The sequence below is a fragment of the Zalophus californianus genome, chromosome 2, assembly GCF_009762305.2.
Source record: "Zalophus californianus isolate mZalCal1 chromosome 2, mZalCal1.pri.v2, whole genome shotgun sequence".
Lineage (NCBI taxonomy): Eukaryota > Metazoa > Chordata > Mammalia > Carnivora > Otariidae > Zalophus > Zalophus californianus.
The window spans coordinates 76,208,891-76,226,575 of NC_045596.1; the positions used below are offsets into that span (position 1 = coordinate 76,208,891).

The 17,685-nt window shown below is 37.2% G+C and overlaps 1 protein-coding gene across 5 annotated transcripts in view; it reads left to right on the forward strand.

Moving 5' to 3' along the window:
• Nucleotides 1–17,685, forward strand: part of GRID2 (glutamate ionotropic receptor delta type subunit 2) — a 1,431,476-nt gene that overhangs the window by 878,367 nt on the left and 535,424 nt on the right. For all 5 annotated transcript variants that reach the window (XM_027599851.1, XM_027599852.1, XM_027599850.1 and 2 more), the window contains exons 7-8: nucleotides 2,110–2,271; nucleotides 17,392–17,511. In XM_027599851.1, coding sequence (XP_027455652.1) covers nucleotides 2,110–2,271; nucleotides 17,392–17,511 — 282 coding nt within the window. The remainder of the gene's footprint in view (nucleotides 1–2,109; nucleotides 2,272–17,391; nucleotides 17,512–17,685) is intronic.

The window sequence follows — 17,685 nt, forward strand, 5'->3', positions numbered from 1 at the left end:
GAAGGGAAACAAGAGTGCAAAGGGGACTTTGCACTACCATGAGCCCCTATCCGAAGGAACTCATATTCTAGTGTGAAAACCAAATTAAAAAAAAAAAAATCTTACTAGTATGATATGTTGCAAATAGAGGCATGCAACATGAGCATTATGGGAGTTAAAGAAGACTGCCCAATTAGCCTGGACACAAGTAGAGTCCTGAGAAATTGTCAGGGTAGGATTCACCTAACTTGTGGACCTGTGAATTGAATATTAGAAGTTAGGTAGCTGGAGAAAGGTAAAGAGACATCAAAGAGTGTTACCCCAACCATTTCATGTATACACTTAGAGCAGTTAGTCAGAGGGAGAAGCCAATGAGAGCTGGGGAGATAAAAGCAAGCAAGTTTGAGGAAGTGAAGCAAGGAAAGGTTGAAAGAAGCCAGATTATTGAAGATTATTGAGAAAATGTCCCAAGGTTTTCCTTTTGGGTCTTTGAAGTCTAAATCAAACTGAATTTTGATTCATCAACTACTTTTATCTTCAAGTCTTCATTCATTGCAGATTTCAGCCACGCCCCCTAGTCTCTCTAGTAATTATCTGGCGGGGGAGGTACAGGGAAGTGAAGGTGAGACTAGCCTGCCTTAATATTTCCTTATAAAGAACAAACTGGTGTTTCACATGGTACATAAGAGCATGCAATGTCTTTTTTTTTTCAAGTCACATCATTTTATTTCTTTTATTTAAATTCAATTAACATCTAATGTATTATTGGTTTCAGAGGTAGAGGCCAGTGATTCATCAGTCTTATATCATACCCAGTGCTCATTACAACACCTGCCCTCCTTAATGTCCATGTCTCTTTAAAGAAAGGCCTGCCTTCCCTAAGTACTATGCATATAAAGTGATGCCTAATAAACACAAGTGATTAAGATTCTCCTAGGCACTGTTAGGAAGTGCTTATTAACAGTTTTTCATATTAAACTGTCATCCCAATAGTTGAAATTTAGTGCCATTCGGTGATGTGGGCAGACAATTTCATAAGATTCCTTAATAATTAATCATAAACAAAGGGCAATCAACAAATTGTCCCCTTTGTTTTCAGAAAAAACTGATAACAAGATACGTTTAAAAGTCTGAGGAAATTTAAACACTTTAAGATGGATTTAACTTTCATAGCTACACTGATTTCTCATTTGTTTTACTTTGTGTCTTATTTTTTTTCAGAGAAGTAATAATACAACATTTAAAATCTTTTATTGAGTTTGGATATCTCTTGGTGTTTATATTTCCTAAATAATTTCTAATTTCTTTGAAAAATAAATACCTTATATAATTGACAGTATGAATAGTACTTCTGGCAAGAGTTAAGTGTAAGAGTGCAATAGATCATAGCAAAAATTTTCATGATTCATTTTTTCAATTTATATAGAAGGAAGGTAATGACATGATTACTTTGGAAGAAGAAAGCATTAATATATATAACACATATTCACACGCAGTTAATAGTTTATGGTATTTGTCATGTTAATAAATTGCAATACCTGTGTATAACTAGATAATTTTGTATAGATCCTTGATAATTGTAATGTTTATGAGTGGTGCCGTGTTCTCTCATTTTCTCATCACCAAATCCCCATAGACATGTGCATATACACAGATGGCCACTTCCTTTTCCTTGCACCAATGACACTCATTTTATATGTAAGATTGAGTTGATATTTCTCCATCTGAATAATCAGAATGCAAAAACTTGACATATTCAGAAAATGTATTATTCAGTTTGCCCTTCCAATCTGAAGCTCTTAGACCCTTACCTCTTCAGGATGAAATGAGGGCCAGTGATTATCAAAATCTGACACTAACAGCCTTGCCTCTGTCGAAACTTTTCTTTTTTATCTTCTCTTTCACACCTAAATAAGCTGAAAAACCAATTGAGGCATACAATCAGACAAGACTTCATTGTCAATGGTGAAATTGCCCAGGAAATGAAAAAAAGAAACCTTTTGCTTAATAAATAACCCAGTAAACCAGCCATTTATGACATGAACGGAAACAGCCGAGCTGATGATTTTCTCCTTATTCTTGATGGTCGGCATCAATGATTCTAATGATTACCGTCTAATGTCTTTTCAGATTTCAAACCTTTACATATATGACACAGTGCTTTTGCTTGCTAATGCTTTTCACAAAAAACTGGAGGACCGAAAATGGCACAGCATGGCCAGTTTGTCGTGTATCAGAAAGAACTCCAAGCCTTGGCAGGGAGGGCGTTCCATGCTGGAGACCATCAAGAAGGTAACTTTTTTTTTTTTTATGTTATGTTAATCACCATACATTACATCATTAGTTTTTGATGTAATGTTCCATGATTCATTGTTTGCATATAACACCCAGTGCTCCATTCAATACGTGCCCTCTTTAGTACCCATCACCAGGCCAACGCATCCTCCCACCCTCTTCCCCTCTAGAACCCTCAGTTTGTTTTTCAGAGTCCATAGTCTCTCATAGTTCGTCTCCTCCTCCGATTCCCCCCCTTCATTTTTCCCTTCCTACTATCATCTTCTTTTTTTTAACATATAATGTATTATTTGTTTCAGAGGTACAGGTCTGTGATTCAACAGTCTTACACAATTCACAACGCTCACCATAGCACATACCCTCCCCAATGTCTATCACCCAGCCACCCCATGCCTCCCACCCCCCACCACTCCAGCAACCCTCAGTTTGTTTCCTGAGATTAAGAATTCCTCATATCAGTGAGATCGTATGATACAGGTCTTTCTCTGATTGACTTATTTTGCTCAGCATAATACCCTCCAGTTCCATCCACATCGTTGCAAATGGCAAGATTTCATTCTTTTTGATGGCTGCATAATATTCCTCTGTGTGTGTGTGTGTGTGTGTGTGTGTGTGTGTGTGTGTGTGTACACACCACATCTTCTTTATCCATTCATCTGTCAATGGACATCTTGGCTCTTTCCATAGTTTGGCTATTGTGGACATTGCTGCTATAAACATCGGGGTGCACGTACCACTTCAGATCCCCACATTTGTATCTTTGGGGTAAATACCCAGTAGAGCAATTGCTGGGTCATAGGGTAGCTCTATTTTCAACTTTTTGAGGAAACTCCATACTGTTTTCCAGAGTGGCTGCACCAGCTTGCATTCCCACCAACAGTGTAGGAGGGTTTCCCTTTCTCCACATCCCTGCCCACATCTGTCGTTTCCTGACTTGTTAATTTTAGCCATTCTGACTGGTGTGAGGTGGTATCTCATTGAGGTTTTGATTTGGATTTCCCTGATGCCGAGTGATGTTAAGTACTTTTTCATGTGTCTGTTGGCCATTTGGATGTCTTCTTTGGAAAAATGTCTGTTCATGTCTTCTGCCCATTTCGTGATTGGATCATTTGTTCTTTGGGTGTTGAATTTGAGAAGTTCTTTATAGATTTTGGATACTAGCCCTTTATCTGATATGTCATTTGCAAATATTTTCTCCCATTCTGTCTGTTGTCTTTTGGTTCTGTTGACTGTTTCTTTTGCTGTGCAAAAGCTTTTTATCTTGATGAAATCCCAATAGTTCATTTTTGCTCTTGCTTCCCTTGCCTTTAGTGATGTTTCTAGGAAGAAGGTAACTTTTGATTAACATTTCACTCTCCTTAATTTTCACCTAAAGGGGATACAATAAGTCATTTTTTGTTGAGATATCTTTTAAAAGGATTTTTTTTGTCACCAATATTGTTGTCAATTCAAAGCACAAGGCAGTGTAATAGAGAAATGAAACATTAAAAGAAACAAGGTCAGGGACGCCTGGGTGGCTCAGCCAGTTAAGTGGCTGCCTTCAGTTCAGGTCATGATCCTAAGGTCCTGGGATCGAGTCCCACATCAGGCTCCTTGCTCAGCAGGGAGCCTGCTTCTCCCTTTGCCTGCCACTCGCCCTGCTTATACTCACTCTCTCACTCTCTCTTTTTCTGATTTAAAAAAAAATTAAGAAACAAAGTCAGAAAGTCACATACATGCATAAAACAAGGAGCCCTTACTTACTTCTCAGGGAATTGTATGCAAGTATAAAGTTAGTAGTTGAAATGTTTTCAATTGCCTTTGTTAATACCCTTAGGATTAGAGATACTCAACTTATTCTGGGGCCTGTCACAAAGTATAAATAGTTGGGGTCTTCTTTTTCTATAAAATGTACCATCAACTGAAAAAAATAAGCACAAGACTTCACTGTTTTTCGATGACATGATACATGGTAAGACATTAGAGGAGATGATCTTTAATTTATCTTATAAAAAAGATATAATTCTTAAACAGTTAATATTTTGCAGAGTTCGTGAACTATTTTAGATATTTGGTGCATTCGTCTTCCTCAGTGTCAGTGTAGTGGTTAGCCTGGCTGTGACCTGCTTTGGCTGAGCTACGTGCTCTGTTCCCGGGAGGCAGTTTACGCTGTTTAGCTCTCTCACCGGTATAAGGGTTCTGTGGTTTATTAGCCTCTTTGTCATGTCATCCTCGCTGGCATTTTCCGTTTGTCTCACACAGCTTCTTGGATTTAAAATGAAATGATTAATAAAACAAACAAATTTCTCCTGTACCCTTTGCACAAAGAAGACAGACATTTGGAAGTTTATGTTCCTTATTTTACCCATCCTTTTCTCTCTGATGTGTTCGCCTTTTGCTCCTGAAACAAAAAGAGAAAGCTAGTCGAATGAAATATGAATGTATTTAGAAAAGCCAGAGAAAAAATTAAAAATTTATCATTAGAAGTGAACTACATGTACAAGAAACCAGGAAGTGGAAGAAAGAAATGTTGCAAATGGAGAATAGCCTGGACCTTTCTCTTGGTATGTTTCCTCTCTGTGAAAGAATTGCTTTAATGAGAATTTAGACTCTTATCAACAGAAGTGCTTGAGAATTAAATGCATTGAATATATTGGCAGAGTAAGATATTTCAACTAAAAAAATGAGTAAGTCAAATCTAAACTCACAAAGTGTTGCCAAGATCTCCCTATCTGTCTATGTAGAGATTTGGCAGGTATGAATCCAAGGGAAGTTGTTGAACATGATTCTGATCCTGCCAATTTATTAATTCATGGTTTGGCTAGGATGCAGGAACCTGAATATATTCATTCTTCTGAAAATTCCTCACAAAAACAGGATAATAATTTGGGAGTTTGCTTAGGAGATACTTATTTAGTGAAAGTATTAGGGGGACGGAAATAGACACACCATAATATGTAGGTGGTTCTCATGGAACAATTCAGTTATACGAAATGTTGCTGTTGGAAAATGTATAGTCAAAATAATTATTTAATATAATAATTATAACATTTATTTTGGGGGGAATATTTGTATATTTGTCCCAGTGAGCTTTCAGCCCAGTGACACTTTTTAAAGGAGTATATCCATTCTATGTATTTAGAGACTAAGTTTGAATGATATATATCATTGCAGATATTCAGTTTCCTTATGTTTTTTAAGTAAACTCAGCCCAGTATGGGGCTTGAACACCTAACCCTGACATCAAGAATCACATGCTCAGTTTCATTATTTGTTGTCTCACATTTCAAATTGACTTTGACAAAAATGGAGTTATTTTTTCCCCAGTCATATTGCTTTGCCTCATAAGAGTATTTTGGTCATCCCATTCAGATGTCAAAGTTGATAATACTGCATGCACCAGGAAAATTTGAAAGATTACTACTCATACAGGAACTCCCAGGAGAGCAGAGTGGGCTCAGGGATGTCGAGGCTGGCTTGGGCCAGGCAGCAAGAGTGGGTCAGGTTTTGCTAGTGGCTAGGAGGTGGGACTGGGAAAAATTCCCATGTACTTGGGCTAGAGATTTTCAAGGCTTATATTTCCTATTGGTGTCAGCAAAGGAGGTGCAGGATGAGCTTTCTTGATTGGCATGTCCAGATGTGGAGCCAAAGGGGACAGGGAGACCAAAGCTTAGAAAGAAATCAGCAGCCAAACATCACAAATGAGGTCAGGCTCTTTATTACAATTGGAACATTCTAGTGATAAAATTTTTAATTACATTCAAGTAACCACTGCATGTCTATATTAAGGACATGCTAGCTATGTATACTTTCCAAAGCCTCTGTGTCACTGTGAAGAGACAAGTGAAAGAATGAAGGTCTGTCCCTTAATTAATTTATATTCTTTTTAGGGGGGCGGTGAGACAAAAAGTTAAGAAACAACACAGTTGACATAAGTACTGTAAATATCCAGTACATTTATATGGAGGGTGTGGGGGGGAGAGGCAGTGGTTTCCAGGAAACTGTTGTATGGAAGCTTTACAATGTATTTTATGAAGTGGTAAGATAGGTACTTCCACGTTTCTCTTCTTTACTTGGGGCTGTCTGGGAACATGACCTGTCAGGTACACCCGAGAGCCTTACGTACCTCAGAGGTGGCCATCTTTTCCTGCTCCAGGTGAGAATGCCAGGTCATCTCCATCTCAGAGATGTAGAGGTAAGGATTCTACCTCTACAGGAGAGCTGCTGCTGATGCCAACCTGACCTGGAACTGACCTGCAGAAGCCTGCCACGCAGGACATATTTTCCAGCTCTCTTCTGATGCATTCTTCAACTATTCACCTTGATTTTAATGTTAATTCACCACTGACATAAGACACTTCCAGCTCTTGGGTAGAAGGAACCCCAAGCTGTGGTGTTAGCGACACACCCATAAAGTAGAGGCCTGATGTGGGGTCTATAACAGAGTCTGTAGGTGAATTTGCGGGATGGGCCAGCAACCCAGGATACAGTGGCCAGTGAGCAGTCTCTAGGCCAAAAACTTGTGATTTGAGCAACATATGTAAATATGGCAACATGTGAAGAAAATTTGGGGGTTTTCTTCAACGTTTTATTGACCCTCTGGCTGAAGAAGACAGTGTTTCCGTAGATATTGCTGGATGTTTGTACGTGCAATGATGGGGTGATTAATATTATTGGGGAGCCATGTTAAAGTGTAAACTGCATAAAATCATTTGACAAAAATCTGTACACCCACAGGAAGTTATCTTAACTTTTAACATGGTTGTCAATGAGATATTCTTTGACAGTTACCGGACTCAGTCATACAACATCAGATTTAAGTAGGACCATTCACTGTGTTGAAGACTAATTGCATGAGTCTGAATTCAGAAGACATTGACCAGTCTGTCACCATCAGTGGCGTGTTGATTAGGATGTCCCACCTGCTTCCCAAGATGCAGAAATCTTTCTTGCAATGCCAGGTGTGCACTCACACTGCCTTGGTGGAAATGGGCCATGGCTGAATTGCTGAGCCCTACGTGGGTGAGGGCTGACCTACAACCACTCTGTGTTCTCAGACAAGCAGATGATCAAACTTCAAGAGTCTTCTGAAAATATGCCTGCAAGGCAGATGCTTCATGCAGTCATCCTTTTTACCCACAATGATCTTGTTGACAAGGTTCAACCTGGGGACAGAGTAAACAGTACAGACATCTATCGAGCTGTTCTTACTGAGTCAATTCAAGAGTGAGTAATGTGAAGTCTGTCTACAAAACCCACATTGATGGCATTTATTATCAGAAAATGGATGCAGAACATCTGCATGAAGAAGCAGATGAAGATACAGAACGGGAACTGTTTTCAGAGAAGCATGTGGTGTTGCTTAAGGAGCTTTACAGAAAGCAAGGCATTTATGAGAGGATTGCTTCAGTCTCAGCTCCAAGCATGTAAGAACGTGAAGATTTAAAAAAGGGAATCTTGCTTCAGCTCCTCCTTAGAAAAACGAAAGATTTTAGTCGTATGGGAAAGGACAGACTTTGTGCTGAGAACAACATTTTGATGTGTGGTGACCCTGGGACCAGTAAGTCCCAGCTTCTGCAGTATATGTACAACCCAGTCTCCTGGGACTGACTTAACAGTGTTAAGTAACAAAAGACCCCGAGATGAGACAGGTGGTCCTAAAGACTGGTGCCTTTGACCTAAGTGAAGATAGCATCTGCTGTATTGATAAGTTTGAGAAGATGAATGAAAATACGAGATCAGCATTGCACAACGTCATGGGACGGCTGACTATTGCAAAGGCTGGGATTATTTGTCAGCTCAGTGCACACACCTGTATCCTGGCAGTGGCAAATTCTATTGAGTCTCAATGGAATCCTAAAAAACAGCCATTGGTAATATCCACCTACCTCACATGTTATTATCAAGGTTTGATTTGATCTTCCTCATGCTGGACCCTCAGGATGAAGCCTGTGACAGGCATCTGGTTCACCACCTCGTGGCTCTGCACTACCAGAGCAAGGAGCAAGTGGAGAAGGGGTTCACAAATGTGGCAGTATTGAAGAACTCCATTGCTTATGCTCATAGCAGTCATGTCTTGGCTGAGCCAGCAAGCCAGCCAGGCTCTCATCCAGGCTTATGTAGACTTGAGGGAGATCAGAAGATTAGTAGTAGCTGAGGAATGGTTTCTGCATACCCTTGTCAGCTGAAATCCTTAATTTGCTTAGCAGAACCCCTGGACTGACACTATAGACATATCTATTCTTACTACAGAAATGCATACCACCTCTCTGAAATGGAGAGAAGGGTTAGCTGAAACACTGAAAAAACTTAGTTTATGTAATGGCAAACACCAACTCTAAAATACTCACAACTTTTTGAGGATATTCAGGGACAATCTGACATAGCAATTACCAAAGATATGTTTGAAGAACATAAAGCTGCATGCTTTAGCTGATGATGACATCTTGACAGTGGCTGGAAAAACCGTTTGCTTGCTCTGAATCTTTTGTGAGCAGTGCTGTGTGTTCTGCTTGTCTGCACTTGGGCATTGCACTTGCTTCCATATATGTTTGGCATATAGGCCAATCAGCTGCCATCAGCAGAAATAGATACTTAAAATCATTATCTGGGTACATAAGAAATTTTTAACTTGGGTTCAATTTTCTTAGGAAAGGGTATGTTTTCATAAAGTGTGTGTTTTCATTTATCCCTCCACATTTTGAGTAAAAATATGATGCCATTTGACAACATATATGGTAGAAATTATTTTCTTGTAGTGCCGTTTTGTTTTTGTTTTTGTTTTTGTTTAGCGCCAGGGTTTTTAATCTGTATGTATATACAGATAGCTGGATGCCAGTGTTTTTGAAGGTAGCACTCTGGGTCATGTTTTTTTTGTGCTTGACTTTTTAATAGCAAGCATCCATATACCTGGGGGTTTTGTAATATGAAATAAGACTTAATCAGAGCCTTTCTCCCTGTTATAGCACTCAAGCATAATTCCTTCTAGGGGCTTGTTCTCATGGCTACTGTAAGATCAGGAAATAATGGCTAGAAATGATTGGGTTCTAGGTTAATGTCTGCCACTTTATCCTACTGTACAAAACTTTTTTCATAAATAAATGACAGAGAGAACTTTAAAAATAATAAAATAAAACTTCTTTTCTTGACTAACTGCTTTAGCCTCTACTTCTAAACTTGTATAATTTTGATGATAAATAGCATCTTGGTTTAATAAATATGCCACAGGTGTTGTGCTATTAAATATTTCAAAGGTATATTTGAAAAGAGATTTTTTTAATTAGGTAGGGAATGTATCTTTCTATTTTTATTTTTCTATTTTTGTACTTTTTTTATTTATTAGTAACCCATATAAAATAAAGTTAATCCTTCCCCAGTGTTAAGGTGGAGAAAACTGAGCCTCAGAAAAATTAAATGATTTATTAAGAGTTGGTTACAAAGCAAATTAGCTTCATTACCAAGTTGTTTGGCTTCCAGCTCTGTGTTCTGTATACCATACCATATATCCTTTTCCTTGTGCATAGTGGGTTTTTTCAAGATTTTATTTATTTATTTGAGAGAGAGAATGAAAGAGAGAGAACATGAGAGGGGAGAGGGTCAGAGGAAGAAGCAGACTCCCTGCTCAGCAGGGAGCCCGATGAGGGACTCAATCCTGGAACTCCAGGATCATGACCTGAGCCGAAGGCAGTAGCTTAACCAACTGAGCCACCCAGGCGCCCCTGCATAGTGGTTTTATTCACTACTGTCAAAATCATTTGGCTAAAGAAAATACCACACACCGAGAAATCAAGGGTAGAGGTACCATGTGTAAATATTATATAAACAATATCTTAGTTTCAATGTGGCTTTTTCAAATGCCTTGAATTTGGAGTGTGCATTGAGGAGTCTGCAAGGGGACGATTCTAAAGGCATGGACTGCATTTTTATAAGCTCTTGTGGCGAAAAGTTTATTAGCACACATACGCATTCTTTAGTGTATTATGAGAACCTACATTTAATTGTAGTATATATTTTGGTAAGGAGTTTTCATGTTGTATAATTTAAATTTGTTAAGGTTACATGCCCTAGAGACTTTCAAGCCTTTTAAACGAAATAATAAGTAAAACAACACCTGAGCTGCTCTGAAAGAAAGTGGGGGAGGATCTCCATAGATGGACTCCCACCACAATTGGTTCTTAGAACCACAGTTTGAAAACCACTTCCCTGGGACATTTAGAAATCAGTTTAATCCATATAGATCTACCGTCTTTCTTAGCTTGTGGAATATTACGTTCAGGCAATGTGGGCAGAGTATTTTTATTTACAGACTTGTTCTAAAATTAAATGGCAATCATTTTCTATTTTTTTCTTACTGTTAATGTTGAAACAGCTTCCAAGAGTACACTCTGTTCATTCATGTATTTATCACTCTTTTAACAGATATTTATCACATGCCTATAGTGTGGAATGTATTATTCAAACTCTTTTATGTGATTACCCAAGAAAGAATTTAGAGCCTAGTAATGAGTACTGTCATTATTATACAAAAAGCTATCCTCTAAGGTGAGAGACAACGAAAGGCCCCCAAAGTGGTAAAAATAGGAACCTGTGGAATCTTAGAAAGAGTGTGCCATGCGGTGGTACACACTCAATCCTGATTTCTCAGCTGAGGTGCTCTTTCCCAGGAAAGCACACAGCTGAGCCTCTGTCCAGGAACTGCCCTGCGCAGCAGGGAGCTGTTCCACTTCCTTCCTAGAGTTGCATGCACCCAGTGACCCATCATTGCAGGATAGTCTGAGTCCCTTGCCGCTGATGGGGATAACTCCAGAGTGATTTTACTCCTCCCCAGGGACTGGCCCCAGGCATCACCTGAGCCCTTGCTGTATTTCCATCACTGTTTCACCTCTCCCTTTCCAGCCCCTCTTCTTGCACTCCCTGGCAGGTGCTTTTCTTAGGAGGACTTCAGGTAACCCTGCTGCACGCAAGCAAATCCCCATTTCAGAGCTATTTTCTGGGAAACCTGACCCAAAACAGAGAAAACACATTAGAAGAATTTGCATGAAACTGATAGCATATTAATGGGAACTTGAAAATTAACAGGTTTAAGATAGGTAAAGCTATGGAAGAGAGGATATTTCAGGTGGTGGGAGCACTCTAGCTGCCATATCTATTGGAATAAATTATGTGGACAATGACAACAATTGATTAATTTACCAGAGTGCATAAAATACATGGAGAGAATAGTCGACTGGAAAGAGATTGAGGAAATTATTTTGTATGTAAATAAAAGGTCCTAAAGAATTTTTTGAGCAAGGATATGACAAAATGAGAGCTGAGTTTTAGAAAAAAATAATATGCTTATATCTTTTAGTTTAATTTAAAAAACCTAAGAAAAATACTACACTCAAAATATGTGATTACATATAAACACTGACATTTTCTATGTATTCTACATGAGTAAGCCAATCAAGATTTGCTAGATCCTTAAATCAAACACTTCAGCATTGGCTTAATTGATCAATTTCTGCGAAATCCTTTATGGTGATTATTTTCAATACTATATGTAGCAAGATAGAATATATCAACATTTATGTCAGTATCTCAAATCATTTAGTACCAATACATTTTCTCGTATCGATACCTAGCCTATCTAAAAGAGATCTTGATGCATCTTGGTATCTAAAGAAGTATTCTTTGAAATGGCAAAAATATTGAAATTACTCTAATTCTTATATGGTATTCATTCAACAAATATTTACTGAGTGCTACCATATGCTGTACCGTGAGGTCACAGAATAAGGAAGGAAAATAGAAATACCAAAAATAATTACAAGTGTGATTAGTTCTATAAAAGGGAAACACCAACTATTCTGGAAATATGTGACTGGAGGACCTCCTTAGCTATAAGAATGACAGATATGTGGAAACGTTTAAGATGAGTGGTTATTAGCCGGGAAAAGAAAGGGAAGAGTATTCCAGGAATGGGGAAGGAATGATGTTTCATGCAAGGGCAAGAGAATATTCTCGGGCTTGGAGGAAAGAGTGCTTGGCGCATGTAGGCATCTGAAATAAAACTGGGGTGGCTAGAAGAGAGGTAGAATAGGGACTTGGTTCCTCATTAGCTAAAATAAGGTAGACAGGGAAAGATTATGAAAAGTTTTGTAAACCATATTCAAGTTCCTGAACTTTATTCAAGGGGCAAGCTTAAGCTACTGAGGTATTTTAAATGTGGGGGCGGGGTGGTGGTGACAAAATTGGATTGTACTCAGTGGCTGCCAAGTGGAGAATTCATTCTGCAGCTGCCATTGGACCAAGACAGACTGGATGAGAAAATGAGACTTAACAGTCTGGTGTTCCAACTCAAAGGAAACCAGGGCAATGGTGTTGGTGGTAGGGATGGATAGAAATAGATGTCTTTGAGAGATATTTAGGTGATTAAAATAAGATTTGGTGACTTAACATAAACATGCAGGGAAGAAGAGAAGATTCTAGGCTTCTGACTTGGAGAAAAATAACCCTAATAAGTTGGGGCTCTTGTTGTTGTTACTTAATTTGTATACTTAGAGGAATGAAAACATATTACTTTGCTTTTGGTGTAAAGCACCACGTACCATTTAGAATTTATAAACCTGAAGGAGAGAAAGATAGTTTAGGAAAACATAATCTGACTTACCAGCAGCAGGACTGACTTGGAATACAATATAGCGTTTTTACAATAACGTGTGCAAATAAACTTTTTTTGCCACTAGATCTTTTAAAATGCTGTCTATTCCCTTAGAATAGGGACTCTTCTAGACATGTCAATGTATACTCCAGTTTCAGGACATCTGAATCACGAAGTGGGTAAAATGGTATAAATTTTAACTTATTTCAGTTCAACATATATTTTTGAGCAATCCACTATGATATGTACATATATATATATATATATATATATATATATATATATAATGTTGGGCACACAGTTTATATAGTCTAGGGGAAGAAGTATGAAGCATAGGATGGAGATTTCAGTTCAGGTTCCTCAAATAACTTCTCATCTGGACCTCAGTGTCTTTATCTCTAAGATATAGATAGCATAATCAAAATACTAACAACTATTGACTTCTCGGTTCACTGCAAGTATCTATTATGAATGAATATTTTAATGCATATGTGTATAGGCAAATACACATATGCACATATTATGCATATATAACACACATAAATGTTATATGGTAACTTCAAATTTTCCTAAACGTTTCACGCAAATGAAGTGTTTTTTTTTTATTATTTTTTGTGGTTTTCTTCGTCTTATAATGTAGTATTTATCTACCATTACATTTTTTTTTCTAGGTAGAGATGTAATATTTCCTGTCAGGGATTTTTCTCTCTGAAATTAACTTATGAAACATGAGGGCACCAGGGTACACCACTGAGTCTGGCATCTTTCAGTGTGATCTCTGCCTTTCTGGGCTCATATTTTTTTAACAGGGTGTTCTTGGTTACCAAGCATGTCTGCAAGTTGCAAGGAACCTAGAAATATGTATAAGGAAATTAGGCGAGTGTCATAAATATTTGATGTTCCATATGATCCTCCAAAAGTATCTCTAAGTTACTGTGCAGTTCAAGCATAAGGAAAAGTCCTTTAGCCTCATAACAGAGGGAAATAAATTCTTAGTAAATATTTTCTCTTCTTTTTTTTCCTCCAACTTATCCTATCTATAGGGGAACAACAAACTTCTGTCTTTTGAGAAACTGATTATCCAGTGATAAATTAATCCCAACCTTTGATTCTCCTTATTTTATTTTTCCGCCTCTCTCCATTCCATATTTGATACCCACTGGTATTCCTATATAGATTAGGTAGGATGAAATCAAGACCAATTTTACTTGGTATTTTAAAAAAGGTTTACTCTGGCAGCAATTTTTACTGTCAATTTAAAGGACGTTTAGAAATTACTTGTATGTGTTATTCATACTATCAATGTCCCATTAGCTTGTTTTGTTTAGAATCTGCTGCATCACCAAGAGATAAAAAATGCAACTGTGCATGCACAAAGATAATGACTGCTCATTACCACCTGGCCAGCACGTATTTTTATCAAGGCTCAGTTTGCAAAGTTGATCTGAGGATAAATGAAAAAAGAAAAAAAAAGAAAAAGAAAAAGCTCAAAAGCATGGGAATAGTCTTAGGCAATCAAAAATCAGAGAGGTTAAGTTGGGGGCAGATAACAAGGGGCTTCAGATAAAGGGTTTATTTGCTTGAAATTCCAACCTCTCAAGCATCCCTTATATCTTCATGAGGGAAGATTTTACTGATTACACATGCTAATAGCTCATTAAGAATGTAACACAAAGAAGACAAATTACAGAGTCAAAAAGGTGAACAAGGTAAGTGGAGGCCACAGTTAACTAAGTGCAGGTCCCCTGATTTACATTTTTTTTGTACCTTGTATACAGTGTAAATAGACTAAGTTGCTCAGTACCAGATACAAGCTATGGATAGGCCGTATCAGTATTAACTGCCCCAGTACCAGATACAAGCAATGGATAGGCCATATGAGTATTGACAGGGAATAATAATATAGTGCCACGCAATCTAGTGCTCAAAAGTTTAAAAATTTCAGGAGTATAGCATTTTTGCAATGTAGCAATCATATTGATACATAATATCTTTGTTCTTTTCCCTAGAAATAAAGTACTGACACAGAAATTTAAACTCTGATGTAATTAGGAGATATTATTGGGGTAGATGTATGAATTAGGACAAGAAAATCTGTAATAGAAGATTTTAGTATACCGAGAATTTTACTTAGGTTTAGAAATATAAGCTATATTTGTGAGTCAAACTCCTACAGTATTTGCTATTTAGAGATATTCATGATAATAAGATCCATGGTACTTACCCCAGTCTTCAAATTCTAGAGTGATAATTGGATTCTTTGAGATGTTAATACTGAAGGAACACATAGGATCAAATTGACGTGCAATAATAGGTTCATTTGCCCATATCAAGATACAGGAAATTAAGAGGCACAGAGGAGAGAGATTGTAGGGCATTCTACATGGTTCTCCGAATCCTTTCTTTCCACGTTGGACACGCACATTCTGTCTCCAAGGAAAGTTTCATCAGTTTACCTCATACAACAGAGAGCATTTACATATGAAATGTCTCCATTTTTACTCTAGAAAGGGTAAAGCTTCAGGACATTTTCCAGGGAGCCATAAACCATTAATCTACAGATTCTGAGTTTATTTACAACAATAAGTTTTCAGTGGAGGACATCCTGCTAAGGGCTTTTATAGATAAGGACTCTTCTTCCTATTAAATATTACTAGTTTCTACCTGGAGTTCTAGTTGACAAGGACATTAAACTTCCTTACCTCCTTTCTTTTTTTCTTCTCCTGACCCGCACCCCCTCCTCCCACAACACACATAACAGTAAAATAAGTGAATGGATCTTAGACCAGCTGCTTTAACACTTTTTTGCCCCAAATACTAATCAATGAAATGTAACTGAGTCAAAATTTGCAAAAACATTTCCCAAAACTACATAAATATCCAAGCATAAAATGAAATTTTGCAACCCTAATAAACTAGTTGAAAAAGACCAGGAGTATGTCTACAATTTCTGACAAAACTAGAAAGTCTTTGAAATTAAAGAATGAAATAATCATGTAGATGATGATGATGGTGATGATGATGATGATGATGATAGTAATTAAGCTCTCACCACTTTTAAAGCACTCTTCTATATTCTTTATGGGTATGGTATTATAAGACACATAATAGTCTTCTGGGGTAGGCACTATTATTTTGCTATTTAATAGATGTAGAAATTGGGGTATAGAGAAATTCAGTGACTTAGCCAGGTTTACCAGCTCTAGTGGATTCTAACATCATTTATCAAATTCAGGTAGTCTGACTCCAAAATCCATGCTATTGACTGCTAACTCATGTATGAGAAGAACATAGACATATCAAATTCAACATACTTTCATTAATAAAACCAGATAATAAAAGAGAAGCTCGCTTATTAAGAAATAATCGTGGAGGATCAGTTTTGTTGATTATTGTTATTGCAAAAATGAAATAAATATTGAAATTAATGATTAGGCAATGGTTTTATTGAATCTGTTGTGAACATAGAGTCATATGATGGGCTCCCAGACACAGATGAAGTAGAAGATGTAGCAAACAGCATAAAACCTGCCAAAAAAGCCTAGACGTTGAATTAGAGGTTATGGCAAAATGAGATATAGTTGGGTATCAACATCATAGAGGTGATAATCGAAGGAATTTACAAATGGAGGTAACTTTTCCAAATAAGTGTGATTATCAGGCTGAAATTCTAAGTTAAAATGCTTTAGTATAGAAGTGATTTGGAATATGATTTTAATTTGTAAAATCCTAAATAAGGTGAAGGCTGATTAACTAAACTGAGAAAGGAGTGGTAAACAAGAGAGAGAGAAGTATGACCTACATTGCCATCTGTTGGGGAAATGAACATCTGTCATGTTGAATGAAAGATGAAGTTTGGAAATTCCCAATGAATCTCAACAGCCAGCATTACTATTTAAGAGCAAAAACAGATTTCAAGCCTAATTTAGCTTTTTAATTTTTTTTTAATTTGGAAAAGATATTTAAAGAAGAAGGAAAAACTAAATCTCCAATAAGTTAGAAACCGTGGCTTTTAAGATTCCCAGATATAATTTTTAAATCAAATTAGAATTGTGCTAGATAAAGAATATTGTCAAAACTTGTCTCCAGAGTAGATTTTATGCTCTCCAGAAGCATCTTGTTTTCTGACTAATGGAACTGTGCATTTCACAAGATATGGCGGCAAAAATCCTAGCCCGCAGTTTAGTCTCAGCTCTACCATGGTGTCATTTCAGTAGTCATTTGACTCTTTGAGTATAAATTTCCTTGTTTGTAAAGTGGATGAGATTGGATTAAGTTATTCTCAAGGTCAACTTTCAATTGCTCTCCATTTATTATGTGTACAATAGCCTGTTAATAATTACACGCTTGATATAATATTTATTTTGTTGATGGAAATAGTATTCCTAGAACTTCTTTTTCTCCTTCTCTCCCACTTCTCATTATTATTGTTATTGTTGTTATTATTATTGTTATTTTACTTCTTCTGAAATCTTACACTGATATCTTTACTTTAGGGTGGAGTCAGTGGGTTGACTGGAGAACTAGAATTTGGAGAGAATGGAGGAAATCCCAATGTTCACTTTGAAATTCTTGGAACCAACTATGGAGAAGAGCTTGGCCGAGGTGTTCGCAAGGTAAGACCAGACACATTGATACGTGTTTTTTCCTAAAGTAACTATAGTTTTGTTTGATTTTTCTCCATGTCATATGATCACAGTATGCATTAAAGCCCATATTGTATTTTGAAAGAGAATGGGGAGGGGAGAATTAGGCATTTAAATGACCTTAAGTAATTATCAGAAGTATTA